Source organism: Carex rostrata, chromosome 20 (genome assembly GCF_964058835.1).
Source record: "Carex rostrata chromosome 20, lpCarRost1.2, whole genome shotgun sequence".
Classification (NCBI taxonomy): Eukaryota; Viridiplantae; Streptophyta; class Magnoliopsida; order Poales; family Cyperaceae; genus Carex; species Carex rostrata.
Window position 1 is genome coordinate 8,800,215 of NC_135937.1, and position 25,247 is coordinate 8,825,461.

At 36.5% G+C, this 25,247-nt stretch overlaps 4 protein-coding genes across 6 annotated transcripts; all 4 read right to left on the reverse strand.

Moving 5' to 3' along the window:
• Nucleotides 1–357: 357 nt before the first annotated feature.
• Nucleotides 358–5,371, reverse strand: RBL15 (RHOMBOID-like protein 15). Of its 2 annotated transcripts, none has more exons than XR_013517697.1 (13): nucleotides 5,145–5,354; nucleotides 4,665–4,830; nucleotides 4,178–4,481; nucleotides 3,699–3,731; nucleotides 3,468–3,559; nucleotides 3,296–3,369; nucleotides 2,971–3,071; nucleotides 2,804–2,876; nucleotides 2,238–2,380; nucleotides 1,506–1,547; nucleotides 1,336–1,392; nucleotides 758–832; nucleotides 358–649 (listed from the first exon to the last, which is right to left on the reverse strand). XR_013517697.1 is itself a non-coding variant. In XM_078321635.1 (13 exons), the coding sequence occupies exons 1-13, from the start codon at nucleotides 5,166–5,168 to the stop codon at nucleotides 644–646; spliced, it is 1,209 nt and encodes a 402-aa protein (XP_078177761.1). In that variant the 5' UTR covers nucleotides 5,169–5,371; the 3' UTR covers nucleotides 358–643. The 2 variants fall into 2 exon arrangements, 1 of the variants encoding a protein (XP_078177761.1); XM_078321635.1 differs by having other exon boundaries at nucleotides 1,487–1,547; nucleotides 5,145–5,371.
• Nucleotides 5,372–9,881: 4,510 nt separating this feature from the next.
• Nucleotides 9,882–11,522, reverse strand: LOC144572505 (uncharacterized). The gene is made up of 2 exons (XM_078322100.1): nucleotides 11,205–11,522; nucleotides 9,882–10,781 (listed from the first exon to the last, which is right to left on the reverse strand). The coding sequence occupies exons 1-2, from the start codon at nucleotides 11,302–11,304 to the stop codon at nucleotides 9,994–9,996; spliced, it is 888 nt and encodes a 295-aa protein (XP_078178226.1). The 5' UTR covers nucleotides 11,305–11,522; the 3' UTR covers nucleotides 9,882–9,993.
• Nucleotides 11,523–12,259: 737 nt separating this feature from the next.
• On the reverse strand, nucleotides 12,260–19,179 carry LOC144572184 (5-methyltetrahydropteroyltriglutamate--homocysteine methyltransferase 1-like). Of its 2 annotated transcripts, none has more exons than XM_078321632.1 (14): nucleotides 18,753–19,179; nucleotides 16,385–16,740; nucleotides 16,203–16,290; nucleotides 15,850–15,977; nucleotides 15,576–15,767; nucleotides 15,222–15,421; nucleotides 14,859–15,022; nucleotides 14,577–14,657; nucleotides 14,316–14,482; nucleotides 14,125–14,230; nucleotides 13,656–13,906; nucleotides 13,473–13,545; nucleotides 13,251–13,379; nucleotides 12,260–12,886 (listed from the first exon to the last, which is right to left on the reverse strand). In XM_078321632.1, exons 1-14 carry the CDS (start codon nucleotides 18,939–18,941, stop codon nucleotides 12,518–12,520), a joined length of 2,493 nt encoding a protein of 830 aa, XP_078177758.1. In that variant the 5' UTR covers nucleotides 18,942–19,179; the 3' UTR covers nucleotides 12,260–12,517. The 2 variants fall into 2 exon arrangements, with proteins under 2 accessions (XP_078177758.1, XP_078177759.1); XM_078321633.1 differs by lacking the exon at nucleotides 18,753–19,179 and adding an exon at nucleotides 17,530–17,631.
• Nucleotides 19,180–19,634: 455 nt separating this feature from the next.
• On the reverse strand, nucleotides 19,635–25,245 carry LOC144572185 (5-methyltetrahydropteroyltriglutamate--homocysteine methyltransferase 2). The gene is made up of 14 exons (XM_078321634.1): nucleotides 25,104–25,245; nucleotides 24,007–24,360; nucleotides 23,810–23,897; nucleotides 23,397–23,524; nucleotides 23,112–23,303; nucleotides 22,597–22,796; nucleotides 22,066–22,229; nucleotides 21,872–21,952; nucleotides 21,620–21,786; nucleotides 21,426–21,531; nucleotides 20,922–21,172; nucleotides 20,738–20,810; nucleotides 20,504–20,632; nucleotides 19,635–20,229 (listed from the first exon to the last, which is right to left on the reverse strand). Exons 2-14 carry the CDS (start codon nucleotides 24,354–24,356, stop codon nucleotides 19,861–19,863), a joined length of 2,298 nt encoding a protein of 765 aa, XP_078177760.1. The 5' UTR covers nucleotides 24,357–24,360; nucleotides 25,104–25,245; the 3' UTR covers nucleotides 19,635–19,860.
• Between the last annotated feature and the right edge of the window lie 2 nt (nucleotides 25,246–25,247).

The window sequence follows — 25,247 nt, forward strand, 5'->3', positions numbered from 1 at the left end:
AGTGTGAAGTTGAGAAAGAGGAAAAAATTTCTAGAGTTATTGTTTCTAAAGGTCGAGAATTCGATTTTCTCTCACAACTTTACAGCTTCTGCAGAGATTTAAAAAAAAAAAGACAGTGTAAAGTTAACATAATCTCATGCGGAGGTCTCCAATTTTTTTTTTCTGTAGAAAAACATAACTAGATGAGAAGCAGTTTATATAAACAGTAACCTCCCATGCTTCTCTAATAAGTGCAAACGTCTATATTTTATACATAGATAATCTTACCAATTATTTGTATTTACTTATTTATGCATAACATTTAATTGTGCTCTGGATGCAGGCATGCAGCTATTAAGTTTCGCATGAAGCCGAAAAAGTTCAACCAAAGTTTCTTAAATTGCCTCTTATGAGTACAAAAACTAAACAATTTCTAACTAGAGTCACTAACAAGAATACATTTCTACCAAGTGAAAAATAATCTCCCCACATTCTACATCAACATTAAAACAAAGAGCACCGCCCTTTTTCTTTTTTTTTCTCATATTACATCCAATTAAGGATTTTTTTTTCCCTTTTCTTTCTTTCTTTTCTTCCATTTTACATCAAATAACATTTCAGTTAGAACCAATTAACATACTCAAAATATGGAATATGAAAACCTTCATCCCTGTAATTACAAAATGAGTGGAATTAATTTCAACATAATATGAAAATTTAATGATAACATGGTAAGTTATAAAATTAATACAACAAAACTTAAGAAGTTGTTATTCACCTGTTGGCTCATTAGAATCTCAATGGCAACACTGGGATCACCGTCAGCAGCTGCTAGAGCAACCTCAGCTTGAGTCTGAAACGGAGTTCCATCATTTCAGAATTTCATACAAGATAAAAAAATTATGTCAAGATACATAATTTCATACAATCTGGGTCTAGTTTGTATCCCATACTAATATTACACCAATAATAACATTACAATTTATCTTGACAATCCTTACAATCATAAAATACAAATTTAAATAAAAAATCAAATATTTCATGCATGATTTACAATTTTACATGAAATGATGAGATTCGGTGCATGCTCTACCATTAATTGAACAATTTGAACTTTCTTACGGTTAAAATTTAAAAACCTTCAATAAGTTATCAAACAATAGTCAATGCATGAACTTTTTTTCGATGTCTTAAGCTTTTTTTAATTGATTCGAAATATATATAATCAAGATTGTCAAGCATTTTCATTTTCACTACATTTATCATTATTTAGCATGGGAGCCAAAAAGAAAGAGGAGGATATATGTAATTTTGTAAAATGAAATTGTAAGGGTGCAAAAATAATTATGTATTTGCCTTCTCAAAGCCCATTGTCACAAGTCTCTTGAGCTCTTCTTCAAAGCTATCCGGACCCTGGAATTGATCAAATTATACAAACACCCTTTTATTTTACATAGCAAAAGGAAAATAATATATACAAAATTCCATAGAAGTAGCCGGAGGTAACCTGGTTAGTTAATACTGACCCATCAACTTCAGCTATGTTCACAGTGGGGTTTCTGACATCACTGCAAATCCAAAAAATTATCAAATTAGTTCATGTAACAGATGAGAAATACCTTGGGGCACCCCCTTTAAATGTATCATCTATATGGCTATACCCTATCCCAACATCTTTTAGATATACCTAAAGTACCCCTACTTATGTCCCCAGCGATGAAGTAATTGGTGAAGATGGAGAGTTACTTGGACACTTCTTTAAGCAAAAGGGATGTCGGGAGGGGCCCTAAGTATACATTTTCATATTTATTAGGGCTATACTGTACAAAAGGAACCAAATGCCTCCAAATCTAGGCCCACATCTATAAATTAGGTGACTCGCAAAAAATGTGGGGATTGGACAACAATAAGTTGTAATTTTCGAACCATTTCATGCTCATCAAATTGGGTCAAACGTGCATGTAATATAGTGACATTTATTATGAAGACCAATTTCATTTATATATTAACAATATTTTAATTTGACCAGTATTATCCCCTTAATTTCATAGGATTATTTATTCAACTTTGTTTTTTTTAACTGGTATAAGACAGGAATCCTTTTTGGAGGTTATTGAATCACTCCTGCTATACATATGGGTTGCATATATCATTTTGCATGGGCATGCTTGTACTTTCACATTATACGAGCATATGAGCTTGTAGTATTAAAATACATTATTACTTTCCCTAACAATAATATTTCATTCAGAAATTACCGCGAATAGGCAGGATTGGTGCTGGGGGTAGTGTCATCCAATAGCCGTTCTTGCAAATTTGAGTCGGAATCTGTTGTGTCTGTTTGGTTTCTTGCTGCAGCAAGTGTTCTTCCCCTCCCTGGAAACCTAGGATCTTGTCCTTGCTACAAGAGAGGCAAAAATGAAGTGATACTGGAGGAAAGTAATAGAAAATTGAATTCCTTCTTTTGAGCACATCGTTTATAAATTCTTAACATTTTATTAATTATATTAAAGCAGTTCAACTGTTCATCAAAGGGCCAAGTGTTATTTTCTATATACACGTTTGGTTTTTATAATGATAATTCACACAAATTGTCAATTAAATTAGCACATTTATATTATGGTCTAAAGACCAAAAGAGGAAAGTTCTGAAGTTCCGAGGATCAAAATTGGAACTTCATGATGCTTTAGAGACTATCCTTGTAAATTACTGAAATCTACAAATAAGATTAGTGCAATCACAAGAAATGCAAATAATTCAAAACTGCATACCAAAATTGTAAAGAGAGAGAAAGAGAGAAGAGGATTGGCAGAGAGGAAATTACCTGAACAACTGAGGTCTCCCTTTGGGGTATCCAAGAAGAAACGCTCCTCCAAATATTATCAGGCAACAAAGATCTACCACATGGTAAAAAAAAAAGTATATATAATTAATTGTGACAAGAATATGAAATGCTCCTCCAAAGTCCAAATAGCTAGGGGATATAGTAACCTTGGTGATTGGGTGCCGGTACCACTAGAATAAGTAGGAAGTTGGCCATAAGTAGTTCCTCCTGTGCATAGAATAAACCGAGGACGTCTAACACAAAACGACTGAAATAACAAAAGTTCACATTAAGTTAATAACTTCAATGAAATATTTACCGAGTAAAGGATGAATGTTGTAATTGGAATATCATGTATAAGCACGGAGTACAACTTCCAAACTTTGCACGAGATTTACCAAAAATTGCTATTGCAAGTTTGCAACTGTACACTATTATGTATTTTGAGGAAATTATTGTAAATTATGATAATCAGAAATTAAAGTAAATTACCAGTGCCGAAGAGCTCTCCATGGAAGAGTAGAAAGATGGCGGAGGCAACAGATAGTTAAATAATCCAAAAGTATCTAATAGCAACAAAGAAAAATTAGAAACAAGAAGATAGAAGAAACAAAAGAGGTCATATTAATTTCATACATAGAGCACTGTAGAAAATGAAACATACATGCAAACCCAGATAGGATACCACACATGTGCCCCAGAAGCGAGACATTGCTAGCTAAGAGCTGGAACAATACCAGTAAAATCCATGGGTACCTATAAAAATACACTTTCAATATGTTTCAAACTAGGTAAAAGTATACTGGAATAAGATAAAGACATCATATAAGATACAAAGTCTTTTTTCTTAAAATACTGACAGAGGCTGTCATATAAGATACAAAGTCAGTCTTACAATTTCGAAGGAACATTGAAGAGTCCAAAGACACTGCACGATACAAAAAAATAATTAGAAGAGTCAATCATATGAATTAATATGGACTAATTGGCGAAATAAAAAAAGAAAACTAATAAGCAAAACAGAGAAGAATTTCCAACAAAAAAAAAGTGCTATTGTAATGAGAAACTTGCACCATGTAACGTAAACAAATAACTTTTACGACCAATTTTTCTAACATAGAACCGACAATCAAGTTCAACAACTAAAAAGGTATAAATGAATCTTGATCAATACAAGACAACTTAACACGGCTTCTAAATAGCACCCAAAAAGGCACTGTTAAATGATACTAAAACTCCGGGTAAAAAGAAATACAAGTCAAAATGTTCCATTTTATATAATACAAAATGAAAATAAAGACAGTTTTTAACAATGCTTCAATGCTGCTTCAAAGGCAAACCGTTTCTCAAAATAAATATTTTCAAATGACATACCTTCTCGATTGGGCACCACTTAAGCTTGTCTCTATGACAATCAATGAGAAAATAACACCAGAAAAGCCAATAGAGCATTGATTCATGAAAAATGTGTAAGGATGAACAGGATTGTGGTCGACCAATAAAGCTACTGTGAGATGAAGAATAGCATTGGTTGTGGAAAGTAGAATAATTAGATATAGAAGGCGAAGAGAACCCATAATCCTCTCCAATTCTGAACCAAGAGGCACCAATGCCAACATGTTGAAAGCCACATGAAGTAAAGACGCATGAAATACAACAGATGTGTAGAACCTGTAAACTGGAAAATATAGAAAGCTGTCAGAAGAACATTAAATCAATGGAGACACAATTGCACGACCAGGGGTGGAAAATTCGATTTGAATCAAAGCAAATTTCGACAGGTGAAACTTGATTGACGCTCAATTATTCTCTTTGAGGGTTGAATGAGGCTAAATCAGGGGTGCTTTGAGGAGAAAGATACCTTGAAAATGCGAAACTACTTGAGAAGGCAAGAAGCAAATCTCATAGAAGGAATCATATCCAAACAGGAGGCAAATCAAATAGATCACACCGCATACTATTACAACACCAGATGTAATAAAAGGGATGCTTCCCCACCATTGATTCATCCTTGTCGGAATCCCGGCCTGAAACATAAAAATGACAGTTCATGCATTGAGTGAGAAGATGAGAAAACCTAATTTTGCCTGTAAACATCCAAGCAACAGGAATTACAGAAAGAGCACAAGTAAAGAGAAACTGGCAATGAACATTGAGTGCAGTGAGAGCATTTTTACCACGCACAGCTCATAAATAAGCTGAGCAAAGCAATACAATCAGAGGTTACATTGCTAGGATAATTTTTTTACAATACGTATTCTCAATTACACCAAATTGAAACCAGGCGAAGATAACTAACTAGACAGAGTCATAGTCAGATCTGATTGAAGAATCAACTCACCTCGGTAACGATATTAGATCTCATCTCTAATCCAAAGTTCGGAACCCTCTTTGGGATCACTTCTCGCAAGGAATCACTGTAATTTTGTTTATTTCTGTATTAGCTTCAGAGTTGAGACTACAAGCGCTTGCTTGAGTTCGTCGTTAATGGAAAAATCGGAAGGGTTTAGTTTAGGCCACTAAATTCCAAGTCGTTGCGACTTCGATTTGCGAAGTTCCGACTTAAAACCAGAAGATTTTGTCTGCACCAGGCGTATTGCCGTACGAGAAAGACGATTAATTTTATTCTGTCACAATTTTTAAATGAACGATAATAATAACTTTTCTGCAAATATTTACGGGAGAATTTCAATTCAATTTTTTTTTTTAAAACTACATAACTTTTAAATTTTATAATATCATATTTATTTGAAAAACTTACAAATTTAGTCAATTTATTACTTATTATTAAAACTCAATTTAATTTATAACATTCTCATTTTACTTTTTATTAATATATATATATATATATAGCATGTGTAAGAGGAACTTTCAGCCTTTTAATTAATTAGTTTGTGAGAAAATATGATTCACTACACTCTACTTATAACATGCACACATGCATATACTTAAATGTCACTGAGTATATAAAATAACCACTTTCTCTCACAAATGGGCTAATTAGAAGACTGAACATTGTTGTTCACACAAAAGCGTGCACACAAAGTTTCAGGTACAGCTAGCTGTACCCTTTTAAACCGTGATTGAGCTTTCGTATTAGGTTGCAAGTGCACAACCTTGGTCCAATAGTACAATCAGGTATCGATCCTCAGGGACGGTACAAATCTAGTCTAGATCACCACTTATCCTAGTTAGGTACTAGAAATGAAAAGTTTGGTTTGAATTCGTTTCAATTTCTCAATTCAATAACAGAAAATGACAAGAAGAAATAAATGTTTTTGTTTCAGTCAATTTTAAAATGAAGTTTCCAGGGTTTCAGATTTCATCCTCAACCTTGCCTCTCTGGACCCTCACGCGACTCGCATGCTCTCGCATGCGACCCTTGTGACGCGACCCGCGTGGTCCTCGAGTGAATGCGGCATAGAACCCGTTTCTGAGTTATTAACTTGTGTAAGAATCTATTGACCGTACCTAAAGTTCCTGGACCTCAACTCTCGTTTATTGGCTTAGTGAACCTAGTAAGGAATTGCAATTTCACCTTCTTAGATCTACAACCTCAAACTTTCGTTTACAAGTGTTCAATCTAAGTCATTTGATCGGTTTGCTAAAGGTATCCACTATCTCTCAATTGATCTATCTTTTCAGATCTTAGATCTACCTAAAATACTTGATCAAATTGCAAGAAACATCAAGGTCTCAATATTAGAAGAGATACAAGAAACATTCAACAATAGACAACAAGATTCAATCAAACAATCACAATCAAGCAATGAAAGAATAATACTCAATCAAATGAACACAAGAGCAACTCAAATTCGAATTCAATGCATCACAATCAAGGTTTTAGATTACATCAACCCTAGAAACAAGATAGATCTACTCAAGCATCATGAGAGAAGAGATAAGAGGAGAAGTCATGATAAAACCGAATGAAGCAATCTAGCAAGAATCTTCACTCCTTCTTCCCTTTCTTGCACCACACTCCAAGGATCTTGAGGTTTTGAATCTTCAAATTCGGAACTCCCTCCTCTGGTGGCAGGGGTGGTCTATTTATAGACCTTTCAAAACGAGTACTTCAATTTTGGGTCTTTGCTGTCTGCTCTGGAAACTCGCGATGCGACCCGCATCACCACTGTTGCGACCCGCATCGGAGTGTGATGGATGCGCTTCGCATGCAATGGTGCTGCGACCTGCTGGTGCGGCTTTGAGTGGTTGATGTGCCTCGCGTCAAGCCTGATGAGGGTCGCATCAAGGTCTCTGAACTTCAGAAATTCTCTCGATTTCACCAATTTCCTGCAAAGTAAGAATGAAAGCACAGCAGTACCAAATTCTACATGTAATCACTATAATAGACGTTATTTGATGGCTTAGAATACATGTTTTGGTACTGAAATTGGTCAAATCAATAGGTCGGATATAGCAATATCAATTGTCTTGCACTACACATTTTATTTGATATATTTTAATAAAAAATAAAATGAGAGCTTTACAAAATTTTAAATGAGTTTTAATTAAAAAGGGAAACATTGGATTAATTTGCTAGTTTTTAAAATTTAAAAGGACAAATATGATATTAAGAATTAAAAAAAAAACAAAATTTGAGATTTTTTTTAATTATACATGAATCCCCCCTGAACTTATGTGTTTACGCAAGTATATTTGAATGTTTACATTTATACCTTTTTACTCCGATACTTTTACTTAAATTATAAATCGACTGAATACATACATTTAAATAATATTCGAGAAGACAAACTATAAGATAATAATACGTGCATTCAAAAATAATTGTGAAATCATGTGATGGCAAACTATTTTTTGAACTCAAAAATCATGTTCTATCTTGTACTTCGAAGCATTATGTGAATACATGTATATAGAAAACTGTGATTCAATACTAAATTAAAATTAAAATATTTGTCGATAAATACTAAGTTAAAATTAAAATATTTGTCGATAATATATAGAACATAGATGCATTCATTTAGATATATTTGTAATGCGTGTATTCGGATATTTTTTTTTTTGTTAAAAAAGTTGCTAGGTCTGATTCATTTTGAAACAAAATAAGGTTACACAAAAAGTTACTGTTATGTGAGGCCTACATAATTGTCTAAAATAAACGTTTTCATAGCATTAGATAAACTAAAGCTAAACAAGCAACAAAAGATTGGAATAGAATCCCAATTATAATTTCACAAACAAGACCACACAATAGAAGTATAGAGAAGTTTTATAAAGCTATAAACTCTAAGTAGGTCTTCAAGCACCGTCACTGTCGTCATCATCAGAGAGAGAGAGAGAGAGAGAAATCAACTGCCCTCAATACTGGGGTTCCAAGTCTGCAAAGGGACAAGTGAAGTATCTTTGGGCATCCACTTGCTAAGTTCTTCATCATCTTCACTTAGACTTGTCTGATAAAGTATGATTGTAAGTATTGGTAAAAATAAAGAGGAGGTAACACAGTTGGTTAGAAAAAGTCTTAGGATTGTTAATTACTCAAAGACTGAAAGGTTGGTTCTCTCCTCACGACTTTGCAGCTCTTGCGATTTTTTTCTTAAAAAAAAGTATTGATAAAACACGTGTATTCCGAATATGAATAATATTGTTAAATAATTAAAAATAGAATCATTAATTTTATTTATCTGAAAAATGGAATTGACTAAAATATTATTAAATTTCTTACCCTTGATTAACATTTAGACGTGCACCAGGTGCATGTAAAACAAAAGGATTTAATGAATGAGTCTAATGAGGATAGGGATGATAGTGAATTGTTTTGTCTATCATCTGATTCTCATCCATAACCAAGCTAGGTATAAAGAAGATTTTTGTTCATCGGCTTATCAATACCATATAGGTATAACTATTTTAACTAATTTGCAATAATACAAAACTGATTCTTTTTATTAAGTAATTATCTGTTAGTCTATGATAATTCCTTTTTGGTACCTTAACTGGTAAGAGAAAAATACGGATAAAGTCAATTTATAAATCGAAAAATGGAATAAGAATAAAGCAAATTAATTATCCGATATATTTTTCTTACCATCTTCTCAAAACAAAAAATAAATAAATAGAATTGAGATACGATGACTGTGTATTTCTGCTCAACTGAAACCGAGTCTCTAACAGTTTACTGTTATTGAGCGAGCATTCAGTTAGTTAGTCTGTTAGCTTAAAATTAAGTATAGCCAACCGAACCGGCTCTTCAGTGAGAAAACAGCCCAATCTAGACCCAGGTCCAGCGTAGAAATCAGAAAATTTTGCACTGAGTTGGCCCAATTACACGTAGGAACAGTATATATCCTGCTTGGCGCTTGACAGGTGTAAAGCATAGCACGCTCTACCATTACCATAAAGAGCACATCTCCAACAACAACATGACAAACATCTCCAACCAAGCCACTTTCTTTTTTAATTTCCTGCTATTTTGTACACTTGTATGATCTGTCCATCATGTGATATTGTCATTCCAACCGTGTTTCAACTATTCATATCCATATGGACCATATCCTCCTCTTCTTCTTCTTCTTCTTTTTTATATCTATTGGCTGGTTACTGCCCATGTATAAAATCCTTACCAAGTGTTTCAATCAATGCTCGATCTCCAAGTCATAATTGATAGTCTTGATTGGGAAAATCATTAATTAGCCTCAAAGAGAGTATCAGAGGAAGTGGGTGTTTGGAATGAAGTTTGATTCAAGATCCTTAATGCTCATGCATGTTTAACTTTCAGATTTTTGTATATTTCATCGAGGATCTCGGATCAGGCTTCATTCCATATACTCAACTTTCTAAATTAATAAGCGCGCGGTATATAGATTACAAAGGCTCGATCCAAGACATCTACACCCTTAAGCTTGTTCATATTTATTTCTTTTTTTCTTTTTCCTTGGTTGCTGCAAGTAAAAATATATATGATAGTTACTCTCTGTGTATCAGCCTATCAGGTGAGAATAAAATTTTGCAAGAAAATTCAAGCTCTTTTCTTTCAATTCACACACATATATCTTACATATATATCATCAATTAATCACATACATATATAGGATCTCTGTTTCACATTATTTTCCCCTTTTTTTTAAATTCTCGTATTTGGAAGCACTGTGCATGTAAGTTGGTTTACCCACATGATAAGATGAACTCAACTGTGACCTTATAATTATGGCTATCTTAATTCCATAATTTTATAACTCTTGAGTGCTGTTATGATCTCCATGATCACTTATCTCCTTCCTTAGCTTGAAGCTCCAATAAAACGCAATCCCCACCAATACGATGACAGCCACCGCAACATTCAAAAGGAAACCTTGTCTCGGGGGTACTATCCCCGTCACAACTCCGGATGCTTGATCCGGCTCCTTTGTGGGACCGGTACCAACACCGGCGCCGACAGCTTCAGTAAATGACGGTTTTTTATCAGTTGATCTCTTTTCTTCGACAGGCTTTTCTTCCTTTGTATCGGTCTCTCTCTTGTCACCAATTACCGGTGAAGCTGCCGTAGTACCTTTCACCTTATTATCATCGACCTTTGTCTCTTCCTTCTTGGTGCTGAGCATCTCCCTTAGCTTGCCAGTTGTGGGCCCATCTCTTAGGCCGGCAGCAATGGATGCTTGATCTACAGCTGGTTTTGGCTCAGGGACAGCTGGTTTTGGCTTAGGGACAGCTGGTTTTGGTAGCTGATCAGCTACAGGAGCCGGCTTAGGTGGTGCCGGAGTTGGCTTCGAAGGGGTTGGCAGTTTGTTAGGCACAGATGATTTAGGTGGTGCCGTAGCATGGGCGATTTCTTTTGGTAGAGTGATGAAGAGCGTTTCGTTTTCGAATTTGGCACGGATTTCATTGCTGGGGTAGTCAGCGGGGATGTGGAAATCCTTCCAGAAGCGGCTCCATCGGTTGTCCTCCAACGGACGCTCGCCGGTAGTCCTTAGGTTGCCGTAGCTGTCGACTTGCACCTTTATGTGTTCCTTCTTGAAGCCTTTAATTAATTAATTAGAGTAAATATATCAAAGTGTTATATACGTACACAACTATTAGATCATACACTTATAATATTGCTCTAGTCGACCATTTTTGTTTGCAACTTTGCCTTATAAAAATGTTTTCTTTTTCTGATTTGTGGATTTGGCTAATGGTAACTCATTCTACATATATAAATTATGCAACTGTTTGGTGTCTAAATTATAAGTATGTGATATCTCATTTGGTGTTTAATTAATTAAGTACCGAACGTGTCATTTAAGAAAACTTCCAAAACACATTCTGTTTTACATATATAGGCGCATATATAATTAATCCATGTATAGTATAGTTTTGTGACTTTTATATATATATTCACCAGATGGAAGTTTTGAATATCTTTTATAAAAGAAGAAGAAGAAGAAAAAGAAAAAGAAAATGCCTGGTAGATGGACACGAAGGATGTCAGACTCTTCCCCGCGGGACCACTCAGAAGAAGGTTCAAAATCGACATAAGAACGAGCGCCTTGCTTTGCGTTCATTTTGTAAGAAGACTTAATATGATATATATGATCAAAACAAAGGATGGAAGGTTATTTGTATGTGTTGTGAATACAAAACTGCTGTGGTTCATGTTTATATATATGAGATTGTGTGTTAAAAGGGGAGAGTTATTCTCTCTCTGTACATTGCCAGCTTTTAGGCTTTTAGGGTTGGTCACCTCCAAGAGGAGGCAAGGCAATTATTCTTTGCTTAATTTGTTAAGGTTTTACAAGTGTCTTGTCTTGTCTTGTGATTTCAAACCTCTTTTCTCATTAGCACTCAAAATATATACAAAATACAGCTGATTTTTTTTAATACTAAATTTGAGAAAATTACATTATAATTTCTTTGCCAATAAATCTTTGTCAAAACATACAAATTTCAAATTTTTTAACCAAGATAAAAGATTTTGGGCTTCAGTTAAACAGGCTGAGAAAAAAAAAGTAAAATAATATGGTAAATAAGAAGAGGAAAAGCCCAAACTCTTTCATTTTTCACTTCTTTCAGCCCATAATACTGAACGGAGCAGGAAGACTGGTCACAGAGTACCTTCGCAAATAATCAACTATATATATATATATATATCTTTTGTTCACAAATGCTAATTCATAATCACAAGAAAGTCTTAACAATTGTGCATTATATAATTGATGAATTGAAGAGTTAATTTTGTCATCATTAAGTTTTAATTGCTGGGAAGCCATTTTTGAACTACAGGAATCCGTTTGAAATGTTGTCATTTTTTAAATTGTGCTCCCAGAAATTAAGGTGACACTTCCAGTTATCACCAGTTAACCACCAAGTATTTTGTCAGTTGAACCAGGACATCAAAACAAGAGGTCCCGAAGATTCCACAAATGACACAACAGTACATAAACACTACCAACTAGTATAGTTTATATACAGTTACATCTCAATAATAGCACAAGAATTAAGCATGCCTAGCAACTTCAGTTTTGCACAAACAATGTACAAGAGGAAACCAAGTTTTTTTCAAATAAAAATCCTGGATCAACAGTACTCTATTGGGCCTTCCGAGCTGACCAGAGTACAAACAGATAATGTACAAACAGCATCAAAACAAAACTGTAAAAAGTACTACTAATTAATGAAAAAACATAGACAGCTGTTGACACAACGCGGTTGGTCAAAACAAAATTAACAATAAGGAAGAAAATTCTGCAAAACTGTTGACAGAAGCAAAGAACTTCATTATTTGGCATTAGCGAGCTGGGTACGAATAAGCTTAGCTGCACAGACCATATTGGTAAGCGCCGGTTTGACTTCGGGGTATTTGCGGGTCTTGAGGCCACAGTCTGGGTTGACCCAGAGGATGTTAGTGTCAAGCACAGCAAGCATTTTGTTGATGCGGTCGGCGATTTCGTCAGTTGAGGGGATGCGGGGAGAGTGAATGTCGTACACACCTGGACCGATGCCTGCACCATACTTGACACCATCACGGAATACAGAAAGCAACTTCTCATCAGAGCGCGAGTTCTCAATTGTTATCACATCGGCATCCATGTCAATGATTGATTGGATGATGTCATTGAAGTTTGAGTAGCACATGTGTGTGTGGATCTGCAAATAAGTAGAGGACTTAATTGTGTTATGCAATATCACAAGGTAAAGTAATATGATAAGATTTCTGAGTCTTTGCCGCTAAAACTTGTAAATTCCACACCGTCGTAAGGGGTACACCTTACAACAACAATATGTAGAGCACTGAACCAGAATACATATATTGGACAAGTATTATAATTCAACAATTGGGAATAATCTGTGCTTGAGTAGAATATGAAATAGTAATAGTAATGTTCCTTTCAGTAATGGCAATAATCAGTAACAGGTAGTACTTTCGAAATAATCGGTACCAGTACTGTTCTCCTTTCAGGAAGTATGTACCAGAAAAGAAAGAGAAGGGATGAGTTTAGAAAATAAGCACCTGAGTAGTGTCTTGAATACCACAGTTAGTGATCCTGAAGGAGTGAACAGCCCAGTCCAAGTAGAAAGCATGCTCAGACTTGCGGAGAGGCAATCCTTCTCTTAGGGCTGCCTCATCAATTTGAATAACCTTAAAAAAAAAAAATTAAGTGGTACATCAGGGCAATTTCAACAGAATCAATTATTAAGCTGATAGAATCTGCTATTGAATTTGAAAACATACCTGAATCCCAGCAGCCTCTAGATCCTCCACCTCTTTCTTTATTGCCAAAGCAATTTGGTAGCATGTTTCGAACCTGGTGAATCACAGAAGGCCTAAAATTACTAACCAAGAATGAAGGAGAACAATTTTCTTGAAGATCATAAGACTCATTTAGGTAACTGATAGATATGTTTTATAACTAACCTTGGTTGGTCATTTCTGACAAAGGACCAATTGAGAATTGTGACTGGGCCGGTCAACATAGCCTTCATGGGGCGAGAGGTCATACTCTGGGCCATCTTGGACCAGAAAACAGTCATTGGCTTGGGACGACTCACGTCACCATATATGATCGGGGGCTTAACACAACGAGATCCATATGACTGCACCCAGCCATTGGCAGTGAATGCAAAACCCGATAATTGCTCCCCAAAGTACTCAACCATATCGTTTCTCTGTTGCACAAGTAGTTAGAATCAAGTAAAATTAAACGCATACTGTCAATATATTATATATTAAGACTTGAAGGGGCAACCAGAAAACAAATTGAAGGATGAAATGAATTTAAGACTGTTTAAAAGTACTGATAAAATCATTTTTTTACAATTACTTGTTGTAAATTATAATTAGTCTTCTAGAAAGTCTGAAATATTTAATTAGGTAAACTACAAACCTCGGGTTCCCCGTGAACAAGGACATCAATATCAAGCTCCTCTTGAATCTTGACAACTTTGCTGATCTCTTCCTTCATGGCCGCAGTGTAATTCTCTTCAGAGATCCTGCCATAATTCACATGCACACCTGTCAAGCTGTTCTAAAAATAATGCACAAAAAGTAGTACCAAAGAACACAATGAAATCGCACTTGTTGGCCTTGTATTCCCTGCGCACCCTCCTGAGTTCGACAGTCTGGGGGAATGAACCAATGGTGGTGGTGGGAAGAACCGGGAGGTTGAGCTTCTTTTGCTGGGCATCCAATCGGGCGGTGACAGGTGTTGCTCTGCGGTGATCAGAGCCCTTCAGAGTAGTAGCCTGAAAATTGTTCATCAGAAAATAATTAAACCAGTTGAACAAATGAGATATATATATATATAAGTTGGGAAATGGTGTGCTTTTGAATACTTACTGCCTTCTGGACCTCCTCATTAGTAACCCGTGGAGATGACCTTCTTGAGGCCAGAGCAGCTGCATTTGATGAGAAGAAAGCCTGAAGAAATATTTACAAATTGAGTTAATGATGATAATTTAATAACATGGAAAATGAATACAATAAACACAAGCATATTTTTAGGGCCTAGTTCTAATATAGTGAAATAAGAATATGAAGTGTTGATTACTCCTATCTGATAAGTTTTTGGGATAAAACAAATTAGGATAAAAAAGGTCAAGCATGTGGAAAGCAAGCCACCTCATCTTTCACTCCGGTGAGTGCCTTGGCAAGTGCATTGACCTCAACCACCTTTTGAGCAGCGAAAGCCAACCAGGACTTGATCTCATCATCTAACTTGGTCTCATTGATAAGATCAACGGCAGTGTGCATGAGAGAGCAAGATGTTGAAACCACAAGCTTGTCTGAAAAAACAAATAACAATTTTATAATTAATTTTATCAATATAGAGGACCACATAAGATTTTTTTTTAAATGAAATCATTTGTCTCAAGACTCATGTCCAAACTCCTCAATTTGACATCTATTTACAGTTTTGGACTTAACCAGTGAAATTACCAGACCCATTTTCACAATTAAAGAATTTAAGTACAAAATAATTACCTTTGCCAACAACAGGTTCGAGAGCCTGGAGAATAGTCAAAGATTCCCCAAGGTCATTCGCCCAGATGTTTCGGCCATCTACAATACCAGCAAAAAGATATTTTCCAGCAGGAAAACTAGACTTAATATGTTCAATAGTATTTGTGCCGCGAACAAGGTCAAAACCAAAACCAGTGACACCCTTCAAAGAAGTAAGGGTCCTGCAATTATATTTAGATGGAAAAAAAATTAACAGTTAATTAGAATAAAAGCATCGTAGCCAGCAAAATTTTCGTTGACATGCCTATGAAAAGTTCCTTTTTATTTATGGTTAATTTGAAGAATCATCAAAATCAATATGTTTTAAAGTCTTACTTGTATGCATCTGCTGGCACATCAGCGAAGTACGTCTCGACGACCACATTCAAACCAGACAAGGAGGACTCAAGCTCTGAATAAGCCTTGGAGAAGACATCCAATTGGTTCGACTCGAGGTCCTTTACAAGAGTGGGTTCGTCAAGTTGAATCCATGTCGCTCCTGCTTCCTTTAACTCGACAATAACTTGCCTAGTAAAAATTTGTAGTTGTATAAAGTTTGTAGATCATAAAAATGTGTAACGTTTTATAAAGATAATTTGTGGATCCTTACTTGTAGATGGGTAGAATGCTTTCCAGCAATGAAAGAGTACAGAACGATTTCTCGACACCTTTTGCAGGCTTAGAGAACAGCAGATAAGTTACTGGTCCGATAAGCACAGGTACAGTTTCAATTCCAAGCTGCATGCCAATAACAATAAAATGAAATCTCACTTATACGAGAAAGGAGGAACTTCAATCTTCGAATTATCATTATTAATTATGCTTCTTGACCAAGTAAATTACATACTTCAGTGCAAGCACAAAATAGCAAACATGGCATTTTCCATTTATTTCAACATGGTACTCATATTAATTTATCTTAACAACTATTTATGTACAAATGTGTTCAGGTTAGGAACGTACCGCCTTGGCTTCCTTGTACTCTGTCACAGCCTTGTGTGAGGCGTATGAAAACTTCATCTCTGGACTCAACTCAGGAACGATATAATGGCTACATATATAAAAAAATTAATTAATATATGCAAAACCAACTTTAAGGAGTTGAACATAACAATGGTAAAAAAAAAAATATATATTCGACTTACTAGTTGGTGTCAAACCACTTGGTCATCTCCATGGCAGGAACAGAAGCATTTCCTCTGGCCATAGAGAAGTATGTGTCGAACCCGATCTCACCGCCAGTCCAAGAATACCGATCCGGGACTGCACCCAACATGGCAGTCGTGTCGAGCACCTGATCATAGTATGAAAATGTGTTGCTAGGGATATACTTGATCCCGACTTCAGACATCTGCTTCCAAATAGAGCTCCTCAAATCAGCGGCAACCTTTTGAAGCTCCTCAGCACTGCTCTTGCCATCCCAAAATGCTTCCAATGCAAACTTCAGTTCTCTTTTCGGTCCCATGCGAGGGTATCCAACTATGTGAGAAGCCATTGTTTCCTGGAAAGGAGATATGTTATATCATTTATTTAGTTATTCATTTATACGAAACAGAGGAAATTTGTTAGTGAAAACAAAAAAATATAGCACAAAATTGAGATTGAAAAATAATCATTAGTTCTGCCAACACATGGTTTTGGTAATAGGCAAGGATTTCCTTTTACTTATATTGCTATTTATTTTTCACTATTTTTTTTACCTTAATTTATTTACTAATTCTGAAAAGCTTGTAAGTTGTAGCTGACAAAAAATCATAAATATAGCAAAAAAGCAAGACTGAGAAATAAAAGTGGTTCTACCAACACATAGTTTCTAGAAAAAAAAGGCAAGGATTGTTGTTCTCTGTTTTGTTGTACAGTTCCCATGGTGCTCTCTTGTTGGGTGAGATTCCTTTTTACAGCTTCATCGAAATGTGGTTTTATTACATTTCTGATTCAAGTAGGTATATAATTCACCAAATCTCAAAACTCGATTTCTAAAATAAATTGGCCTTTGAGTGGATCTCAAAATGAAAACAATTCATGGTTTAAGATGCGATTGATCTGATTAACTTGAGATTCAATAGATCTGAAAGGTACGGAACCAAACTAAAAGCATAAGCCTATCTGTTATCATGAAACTGAAGCAGAGATCAAATTAATTGACACACACATGAGATGATATTAAAAAAATGAGAAAATGTGTTAGCCACTTACACTAAGAGAACCTATCAATCACAAGGAGAGTGAACAACAGAGATAAAGAAGATTGGAGAAAAAGAATGAAAAATTGAAATAAAAGCTTAATTACCTTCGAGATAAGACTGAAACAGAGGTGAATTAAAATGGACGAGAGAAGCAGAGGTGTTGGGGTTTATTTATAGCACAAGTAAAAAATGCATTAGTGCATTGTAGGTTTAATTATAGGCATCTGAATAGACGAACAGCCCAGAGTTCATAGAAATTCCTACATTCCCGGTACTCGATCCTCTGTGTGCAATTATCCTTCGCTCCCCGTTTTTTCAGCATAATTCGGTACATCCATTTGAATAGTTTTGACAACTGCCATCAAAATCGTTCGAAAAAAAAAAAAAAATTTAAATGTAAGTATGTCATTCATAATTCCAATATAATATATATTAGTTTTGTGCTAACTATAAATTTATTTGATTATCTATCAAAAAAGATATTAAAACAAAACTGTTAAAGGTTTTTAAATGACAGGCAACTCTAGTTTATTCGTTGCAATGTTAAAGAGAGAACACTATCTGAAAGTATAATAGCTTTGGTTCTTTGAACCAAAAATGGAGAATTTAGATTTGATTCTTGAACTTTCTAAAAATATCAAGTTTGTTTGTAAACTTAATTTGCACCAAACTTGTCATTTAATTTTCAGAACTAAGTCAAGTTAGTTCTTAAACTTTGAAGAAGAAAAAATCAGAGATCAATTTACACCAAATTAGTCTTTGATTTCTGAAAAGTAGCAGAGATCAATTAATCACGATACACCATGATTTCAGAAGTAGCACAACATTTCATACAGTGCATGAATTAATACATTGGTTTGGAAGATTTAAAAAATCACAACATATTGTGTACAATTTCATTTCTAATTCATGTGCCTTTACCGAATACATGTATGGATAATATCCAAGTTTCTAATATCTGCTCTAAATTTATCTATACAGATTGTTTTAAGAAAATTTGTAGCATAGATCAAATTAGCATATTATATCAAATATTTTGTCGTTTTAATATCCGTGCCATAAAATTTTCCAACCGACTACAGGGGATAGTGATAATTCTGGCTCCCCCCCTGCTTAGCAGGATCACCTCCCCTCAGATATAGTGACATCCAAGCCGTCCGATTGAAAATGGTTAAAACAGATACACAAGTGAAATAACTCATATGATAATAAAAGAATACCATGCAGGATATAAGTTTAATGGCCAACTATATAATTTGACAATATAAAAGTAAACTTGCACAAAGATCTGCATGTGCGGCTTATATTTATGTAATTTGAGTCTGACCTTGGACATTGGAGGTAACCAAGTAGAGTAATAATATTGTCGCATCACATGCATCGAGAAGGTGATGGTGCTGCAAAGCCCGGTTGGCGTAAAAGCTCTAAAGAATTTTGTCGAACACCTTGCGGGCATGAAGAGGTGTATCATGGTGTGGCTTCTAATCGATAGCTCGATGGGAGAGGTAATGCTCATGCTAGTGGTGGCTAATGATCGACTAAATGCAACCCACTACAAGTGAAGTAGCGAGGTGTTGGTACGGCCATGTGCGGGAGAGGTCCAGAACCATGAACCATGAACCATGAGCCATGCACACGGAAGTAAAAAATTATGTCTGAGGTCGTGACTCGTGAGAATGAAATTCACACACAGGCACTGAGGCACAGCAGCAGGTCTCTACGCCAGGTGGGCCTAAGATTGATTGGGCTGTGTAAAGCCCAGATGAAAAGGAAGGAAAGGAAGGGATATCTCATATCTGAGATAACGTGGGTCTTCTCCAATGGCAGACCCGTACGAACAGACTTTGTTTGATCAAAATCACACGTCATCATTAGTTAACATTGAAGCGAGTTTGTTGTTTTACTGTAATTTTGTCAATTTATTATCAGAACTCTAGCGAAATGACTAGCACGTCATTTAGTAATTAGTATAGTATCTACTGAAGGCAAAACTTTCGCATTGCTTCTCCTTTCTTTTGGTCCAATTGCCGGTTAACTGCATCTACTGAAACCGGCTTAGAAAATTGAAATCATGTAACAAGATTTTCAAGCATAATTAATTGAACTCGCGTACGTTCTAGCCTAGAAAACGAGCATCAGTCAACTCAAAAGACGAATAAAGAGCAATCAAATGGTAAAAAGAGAGAGATAAGAGCCAGAACAAGCAAACTTTGTAACAATCAATCGTACTCATTTTTGGGCCTTCCGAGCTGACCGAAGTACGTACAAGCCATTACAGGTTAACAATGAATAGAAATCATTCTACAACATACTAGTAACCAACCAACAACACCACCTTCTCAGGGCCCATCCATATACTGAGCCCCTTATGCTTATTAAAAACAAACACAACCAAAAAAATACAACACTTTCCGATAATCCATGAAACAAAATCCTCACTTGGTGCTGGCGAGCTGGGTGCGGATGAGTTTGGCTGCGGAAACCATGTTGGTGAGAGCAGGTTTGACCTCAGTGTACTTGCGGGTCTTCAAACCACAATCTGGGTTGACCCACAGGATGTTGGTGTCAAGCACAGCAAGCATCTTGTTGATACGGTCGGCGATTTCCTCAGTTGAGGGGATACGTGGGGAGTGGATGTCGTACACACCTGGACCAATGCCAGCACCGTACGTGACACCCTCACGGAAGACAGAGAGCAACTTCTCATCAGAGCGGGAGTTCTCAATAGTGATGACATCAGCATCCATGTTGATGATGGAGTGGATGATGTCATTGAAGTTTGAATAGCACATGTGAGTGTGGATCTGCAAATGTATAAAATGGCCTCTTAGTGAAAAGTTTTTTAGTACTAGTATACAGGAAAACCTCACTGGCTATATTGCACAATTATTTATAATGCAATAAGCACCACAGGCAAAATGAAACTATATCAACAAACCTTTCTCATCAGGGTATTACTAAAAGTAATGCTAAAGCAATGTACTACGAGTACAGATAACCACAACTGCAGCACTTGAGCAAGAGTTCACAGAAAACAAAGATTTGGGGGAAAAAAAATTGAGGGTTACAACAACATACCTGAGTAGTGTCTTGCACACCACAGTTAGTAATCCTGAAGGAGTGAACTGCCCAGTCCAAATAAAATGCATGCTCCGACTTGCGGAGAGGCAAACCTTCTCTCAGAGCAGCCTCATCAATTTGAATGACCTTCACAATAGTAAAGTAAAAAATTAGAATAGTACATAAAGACAGTAAGTACCAGATACACGGTCCATTTGAGCTGGTTCATCCATAATTGACAATGAAATATACCTGAATACCGCCAGCTTCAAGATCCTCAACCTCTTTCTTTATTGCCAGAGCAATCTGGTAGCATGTCTCAAACCTGTCAACCCACCAAAGGCCCATATAATCAGTTACTAAGAAAGAAATGCCAAAGTTTATTCTTTAGGCTCTTTGAGTCAAATTTTAAAATATATGCTGTTTTATAACTAACCTTGGTTGGTCATTTCTGACAAAGGACCAGTTGAGAATTGTGACTGGGCCGGTCAACATACCCTTCATGGGGCGAGCTGTCATGCTCTGAGCCATACTGGACCAGAAAACAGTCATAGCCTTGGGGCGGCTCACATCACCGTAGATGATTGGGGGCTTGACACAGCGAGATCCATAAGACTGCACCCAGCCATTGGCAGTGAATGCAAAGCCAGACAATTGCTCACCAAAGTACTCAACCATGTCATTTCTCTGTTTCAAAATAAATAGTTAGTCATACAGCAACTACTAACATTGGTGATAATAATTCAAAGGTTTTGTTTGAAGTTCTATATTTCTCAGGCATTTTCATGAAAATAACCACACTAGTGATATGTATTATGAGCAACAAATGGGTTGAAGTTCTATAGTTCTCCATAATTACTTCTCCAGTTAAAAATAGACATACCAATTAAACATAAATTTGCCTAATGCCTTTGCTTTAGCTATAAAACTGGCTACTAACCTCAGGTTCTCCATGAACAAGTACATCAATGTCAAGCTCCTCCTGCAGCTTGACAACCTTGCTGATCTCCTCCTTGATGGCTTCAACGTAACTCTCTTCAGAGATCCTGCCAGAATTCAAAACAACATTATAAACTACACTAAAAGATGTGCATGCATAGTTTATTAAAGAAGGAACAGAACAATAAAACCCACTTCTTGGCTTTGTATTCCCTGCGCACCCTCCTGAGTTCAACAGTCTGGGGAAATGAACCAATGGTGGTGGTGGGCAGAATTGGGAGGTTGAGCTTCTTCTGCTGTGCATCCAATCTGGCACTAACAGTTGTCGCCCTGCGGTGATCAGATCCCCTCAGAGCAGCAGCCTAAAAAAATTGCAATTAAAAGATGATTAATGCCAGTTTAATGCATGGGGATAACTTGGAAATGGTGTGATTTCAGAAGACTTACAGCTTTTTGGACCTCCTCATTGTTAACTCTAGGAGAAGCCTTTCTTGAGGCCTGGGCAGCTGCATTTGCTGAGAAGAAAGCCTGCACAAGTTATAATAAACAAGTCAGCACTAGTTGACGAATTGAATATGAATGACATTATATAAGGTTCATATTGGGGTAAAATTTGAGTCTAGCAGACGAAAGCACTGTACCTCATCTTTCTGACCAGCGAGTGCCTTGGCAAGTGCATTGACCTCAACCACCTTCTGGGCAGCAAAAGCCAACCAAGACTTGATCTCATCGTCAAGCTTGGTCTCATTGATGAGATCGACAGCAGTGTGCATCAGAGAGCAAGAGGTGGAGACCACAAGCTTGTCTGAAAGGCAACCAAAATGTGTTATCGAAACAATTGATACATAGGTCACTGGAAAACAAATATGAATTAAGGCATGAACATGCCAACCCACCTCTGTGGTAATATGTATGCAAATATACAATACATGTACAGTCATCGCAGGACAGCATCTGTTTCTTCTAAACAAAACACATCCCAATCCAACTCCCCACAATTTGACACCAGACTATAACTATTATATCCCAACTAATGCCGCCAAGGCCTTACCAGTTTGACATATACGAGTGCATATTCGTAACTTTAAGAATGTCTCTTCACAACTCATCAAAGAACTAAAACTACTAATTAAATTGTTATTATGTTGAGGTTTAAGTAGAAAAATACATACCTTTGCCAACAACTGACTCGAGAGCCTGAAGAGTAGTAAGAGAAGCAGCAAGATCATTGGCCCAGATGTTGCGGCCATCTACAACACCAGCAAAAAGATACTTGCCAGTAGGGAAGCCGCTCTTAATTAGCTCAAGAGTGTTTGTGCCACGGACAAGGTCAAAACCGTAGCCAGTGACACCTGCCAATGAAGTAAGGGTCCTGCATATTTTTCCAGATGATTAAACAGATGGTCAGAATTGATGGACAGTAAGCACAGTAACTTTCAACAATATTGTGAATGCATATACTATCTTATGACTATTAATAACAATATGCACCTCTTTCATATTCATTATTCCTAATCCCTCATTTTTGTTATATAATCTCAACTTCCTGATAAATACGCTAGATCATCTATGATTATACACTGAGAAAACATTATCTTAGGAATGTATAGGCAAGCAAAGTCCTGAATCATATTATAATTCAATAATGAAATATCAAGAAGAGATCTGCAAGAACTAATTGACTCACTTGTATGCATCTGCTGTGACATCAGCAAAGTATGTCTCAACAACCACATTCAAACCAGACAATGAAGATTCAAGCTCTGCGTAAGCTTTGGAGAAGGCAGCCAATTTGTGAGAGTCAAGGTCCATCACAAGTGTGGGCTCATCGAACTGGATCCATGAGGCTCCTTCGGCCTTCAGCTCAGCAATGACTTCCCTGAATAATTTGTGGAGAATAATTTAAATAAACACAATATCAACAGTAATAAATGAGGACGAAGAGGGGGTGAAAAGAATTAGGGATCCTTACTTGTAGACTGGGAGAATGCTTTCGAGCAATGAAAGAAGAGGGAATGATTTCTCAACACCCTTCGCAGGCTTAGAGAGCAGAAGGTATGTCACTGGTCCAACGAGCACTGGGACTGTATTGATTCCAAGCTATACGTGGACAAATAGGAAAAAAAAACAGTTAGATATCTATACTGTAGTCTCCATCCTTAAATCAATATTCTATTTTCTACTATTTTCAAAGCATGGCAGTGTTGCAAATTCCTTGCTGAAAACTAACTATTGTATTTTAGTACTGTCACTGATGAATTAGCAATTTAAGACACTAGAGAATCACTTTTTTAGTCAGGTTAATAGAAAACAGAGTACATTCCATTAATTCACTTGCTAAGAGCACACAAATCTAAATGTCATTAAACTTTGTTAAGGACATACCGCCTTGGCTTCCTTGTACTCTTTCACAGCCTTGTGGGAGGCATATGAGAACTTAGTGTTGGGGCCCAACTCGGGGACAATGAAGTGGCTGCATAGTGAGATCAGCATATATTATTACCCAACCAAAAACTACAGTTATATCAAATTTAAATATGTAAATTCTGAAAATTGAAATTTAGAAGCACGAAACCACATACTAGTTGGTGTCAAACCACTTCGTCATCTCCATGGCTGGGACAGACGCATTCCCTCTGGCCATCGAGAAGTATGTGTCGAACCCGATCTCACCACCGGTCCAGGAGTATCGCTCAGGGACTGCCCCCAACATGGCAGTTGTGTCAAGTACCTGATCATAGCAGGAGAAGGTGTTGCTGGGGATGTACTTGATCCCAGCTTCAGACATCTGCTTCCAAATTGAGACCCTCAGATCAGCTGCAACCTTCTCAAGATCCTCGGCACTGCTCTTGCCATCCCAGAAGGATTCGAGAGCAAACTTGAGCTCTCTCTTAGGGCCCATGCGGGGGTATCCAACAATGTGAGAGGCCATTTCTCTGCATATGAGATAGATTGATTTAATTGTAAATATACAAGCAAGCTGTACAGTAAAGCAAGACAACTTTGAGGCTGAGGAGAAGATTAATTCTGGTTTCAGCTACTAATATTACTAAATACTGCCAGGAGCAGCAATATGGGAAAGCTAATATTGATATAGTCAATACAAAAAGTAGATGTAAGAGGTGGACTGTAATCTGGCATGTTTTGTGCAACGTGAAATCTCAAAATTTCAATTAAAGGATAACAATTTAAGATAGAATCGAGATATAAATTATAAAATAAAGAAATTAGTAAATTCGAGACGTAAAGTGCGGAACATAACGGGCATTAGATAAAAAACAATAAGTCAGGGTAGAAACACTAGATTCGTGTATCAAGGACCTGGATCTGAGGAAAAAACATCATTTCAGATATAAAAAAATTATGACACTAAACAGTGGAGTACGAAGCACTAAAAAAAACTAGATCTAGAGAAGTGAGGCTTATAGTGAGCACAAAATTGAAAGGCCGGGTCAAAATTTCTGAGAGAAAATATCAGATGACTCTCAAATCTGAATTAGTTCCAAAATAGTAAGGATTGCAAATGAAGAAATATCTGAATTACAGATCGGGATCTACGAGATCTTAGAAGCTGACCAAAAGCATAAACCCTCAGAAATCTCAGTCAATCCGATCTAAAACAATGGACAGTAAAAAAATGCATCTACATGAAATCAATGGGATAAAAGAGATCGCTTACACTTGGGAAGAGAAGCGATCAAATGAATCCCAACGAAAGGTAGATAAGAAAATCGGCTTAAGGAGTGAAGAGTGAGGCGAGGAGCAAGCGCAAGAGAGAAGCGAGGGGTTTCGGTTTATTTATAGAACAACTTCATTTGGGGTT

Coding starts and splice junctions, on each gene's coding strand:
- LOC144572184 (XM_078321632.1), bottom strand. CDS start 18,941: ATGAGCATTACCTCTCCCATCGAGCTATCGATTAGAAGCCACACCATG. Junction 14,658..14,858: donor TCACCGGAGTGAAAGATGAG/GTGGCTTGCTTT, acceptor ATATTTCTTCAG/GCTTTCTTCTCATCAAATGC. Junction 12,887..13,250: donor GTATTCAAGACACTACTCAG/GTGCTTATTTTC, acceptor ACTTATTTGCAG/ATCCACACACACATGTGCTA.
- LOC144572185 (XM_078321634.1), bottom strand. CDS start 24,356: ATGGCCTCTCACATTGTTGGATACCCCCGCATGGGCCCTAAGAGAGAG. Junction 23,304..23,396: donor AGCATTCTCCCAGTCTACAA/GTAAGGATCCCT, acceptor CAAATTATTCAG/GGAAGTCATTGCTGAGCTGA. Junction 21,953..22,065: donor TCGCTGGTCAGAAAGATGAG/GTACAGTGCTTT, acceptor TAACTTGTGCAG/GCTTTCTTCTCAGCAAATGC.
- LOC144572505 (XM_078322100.1), bottom strand. CDS start 11,304: ATGAACGCAAAGCAAGGCGCTCGTTCTTATGTCGATTTTGAACCTTCT. Junction 10,782..11,204: donor CCTTCGTGTCCATCTACCAG/GCATTTTCTTTT, acceptor AATTAATTAAAG/GCTTCAAGAAGGAACACATA.
- RBL15 (XM_078321635.1), bottom strand. CDS start 5,168: ATGAGATCTAATATCGTTACCGAG. Junction 3,732..4,177: donor AGTGGTGCCCAATCGAGAAG/GTATGTCATTTG, acceptor TGTATCGTGCAG/TGTCTTTGGACTCTTCAATG. Junction 1,548..2,237: donor ACCAATCCTGCCTATTCGCG/GTAATTTCTGAA, acceptor TTGGATTTGCAG/TGATGTCAGAAACCCCACTG.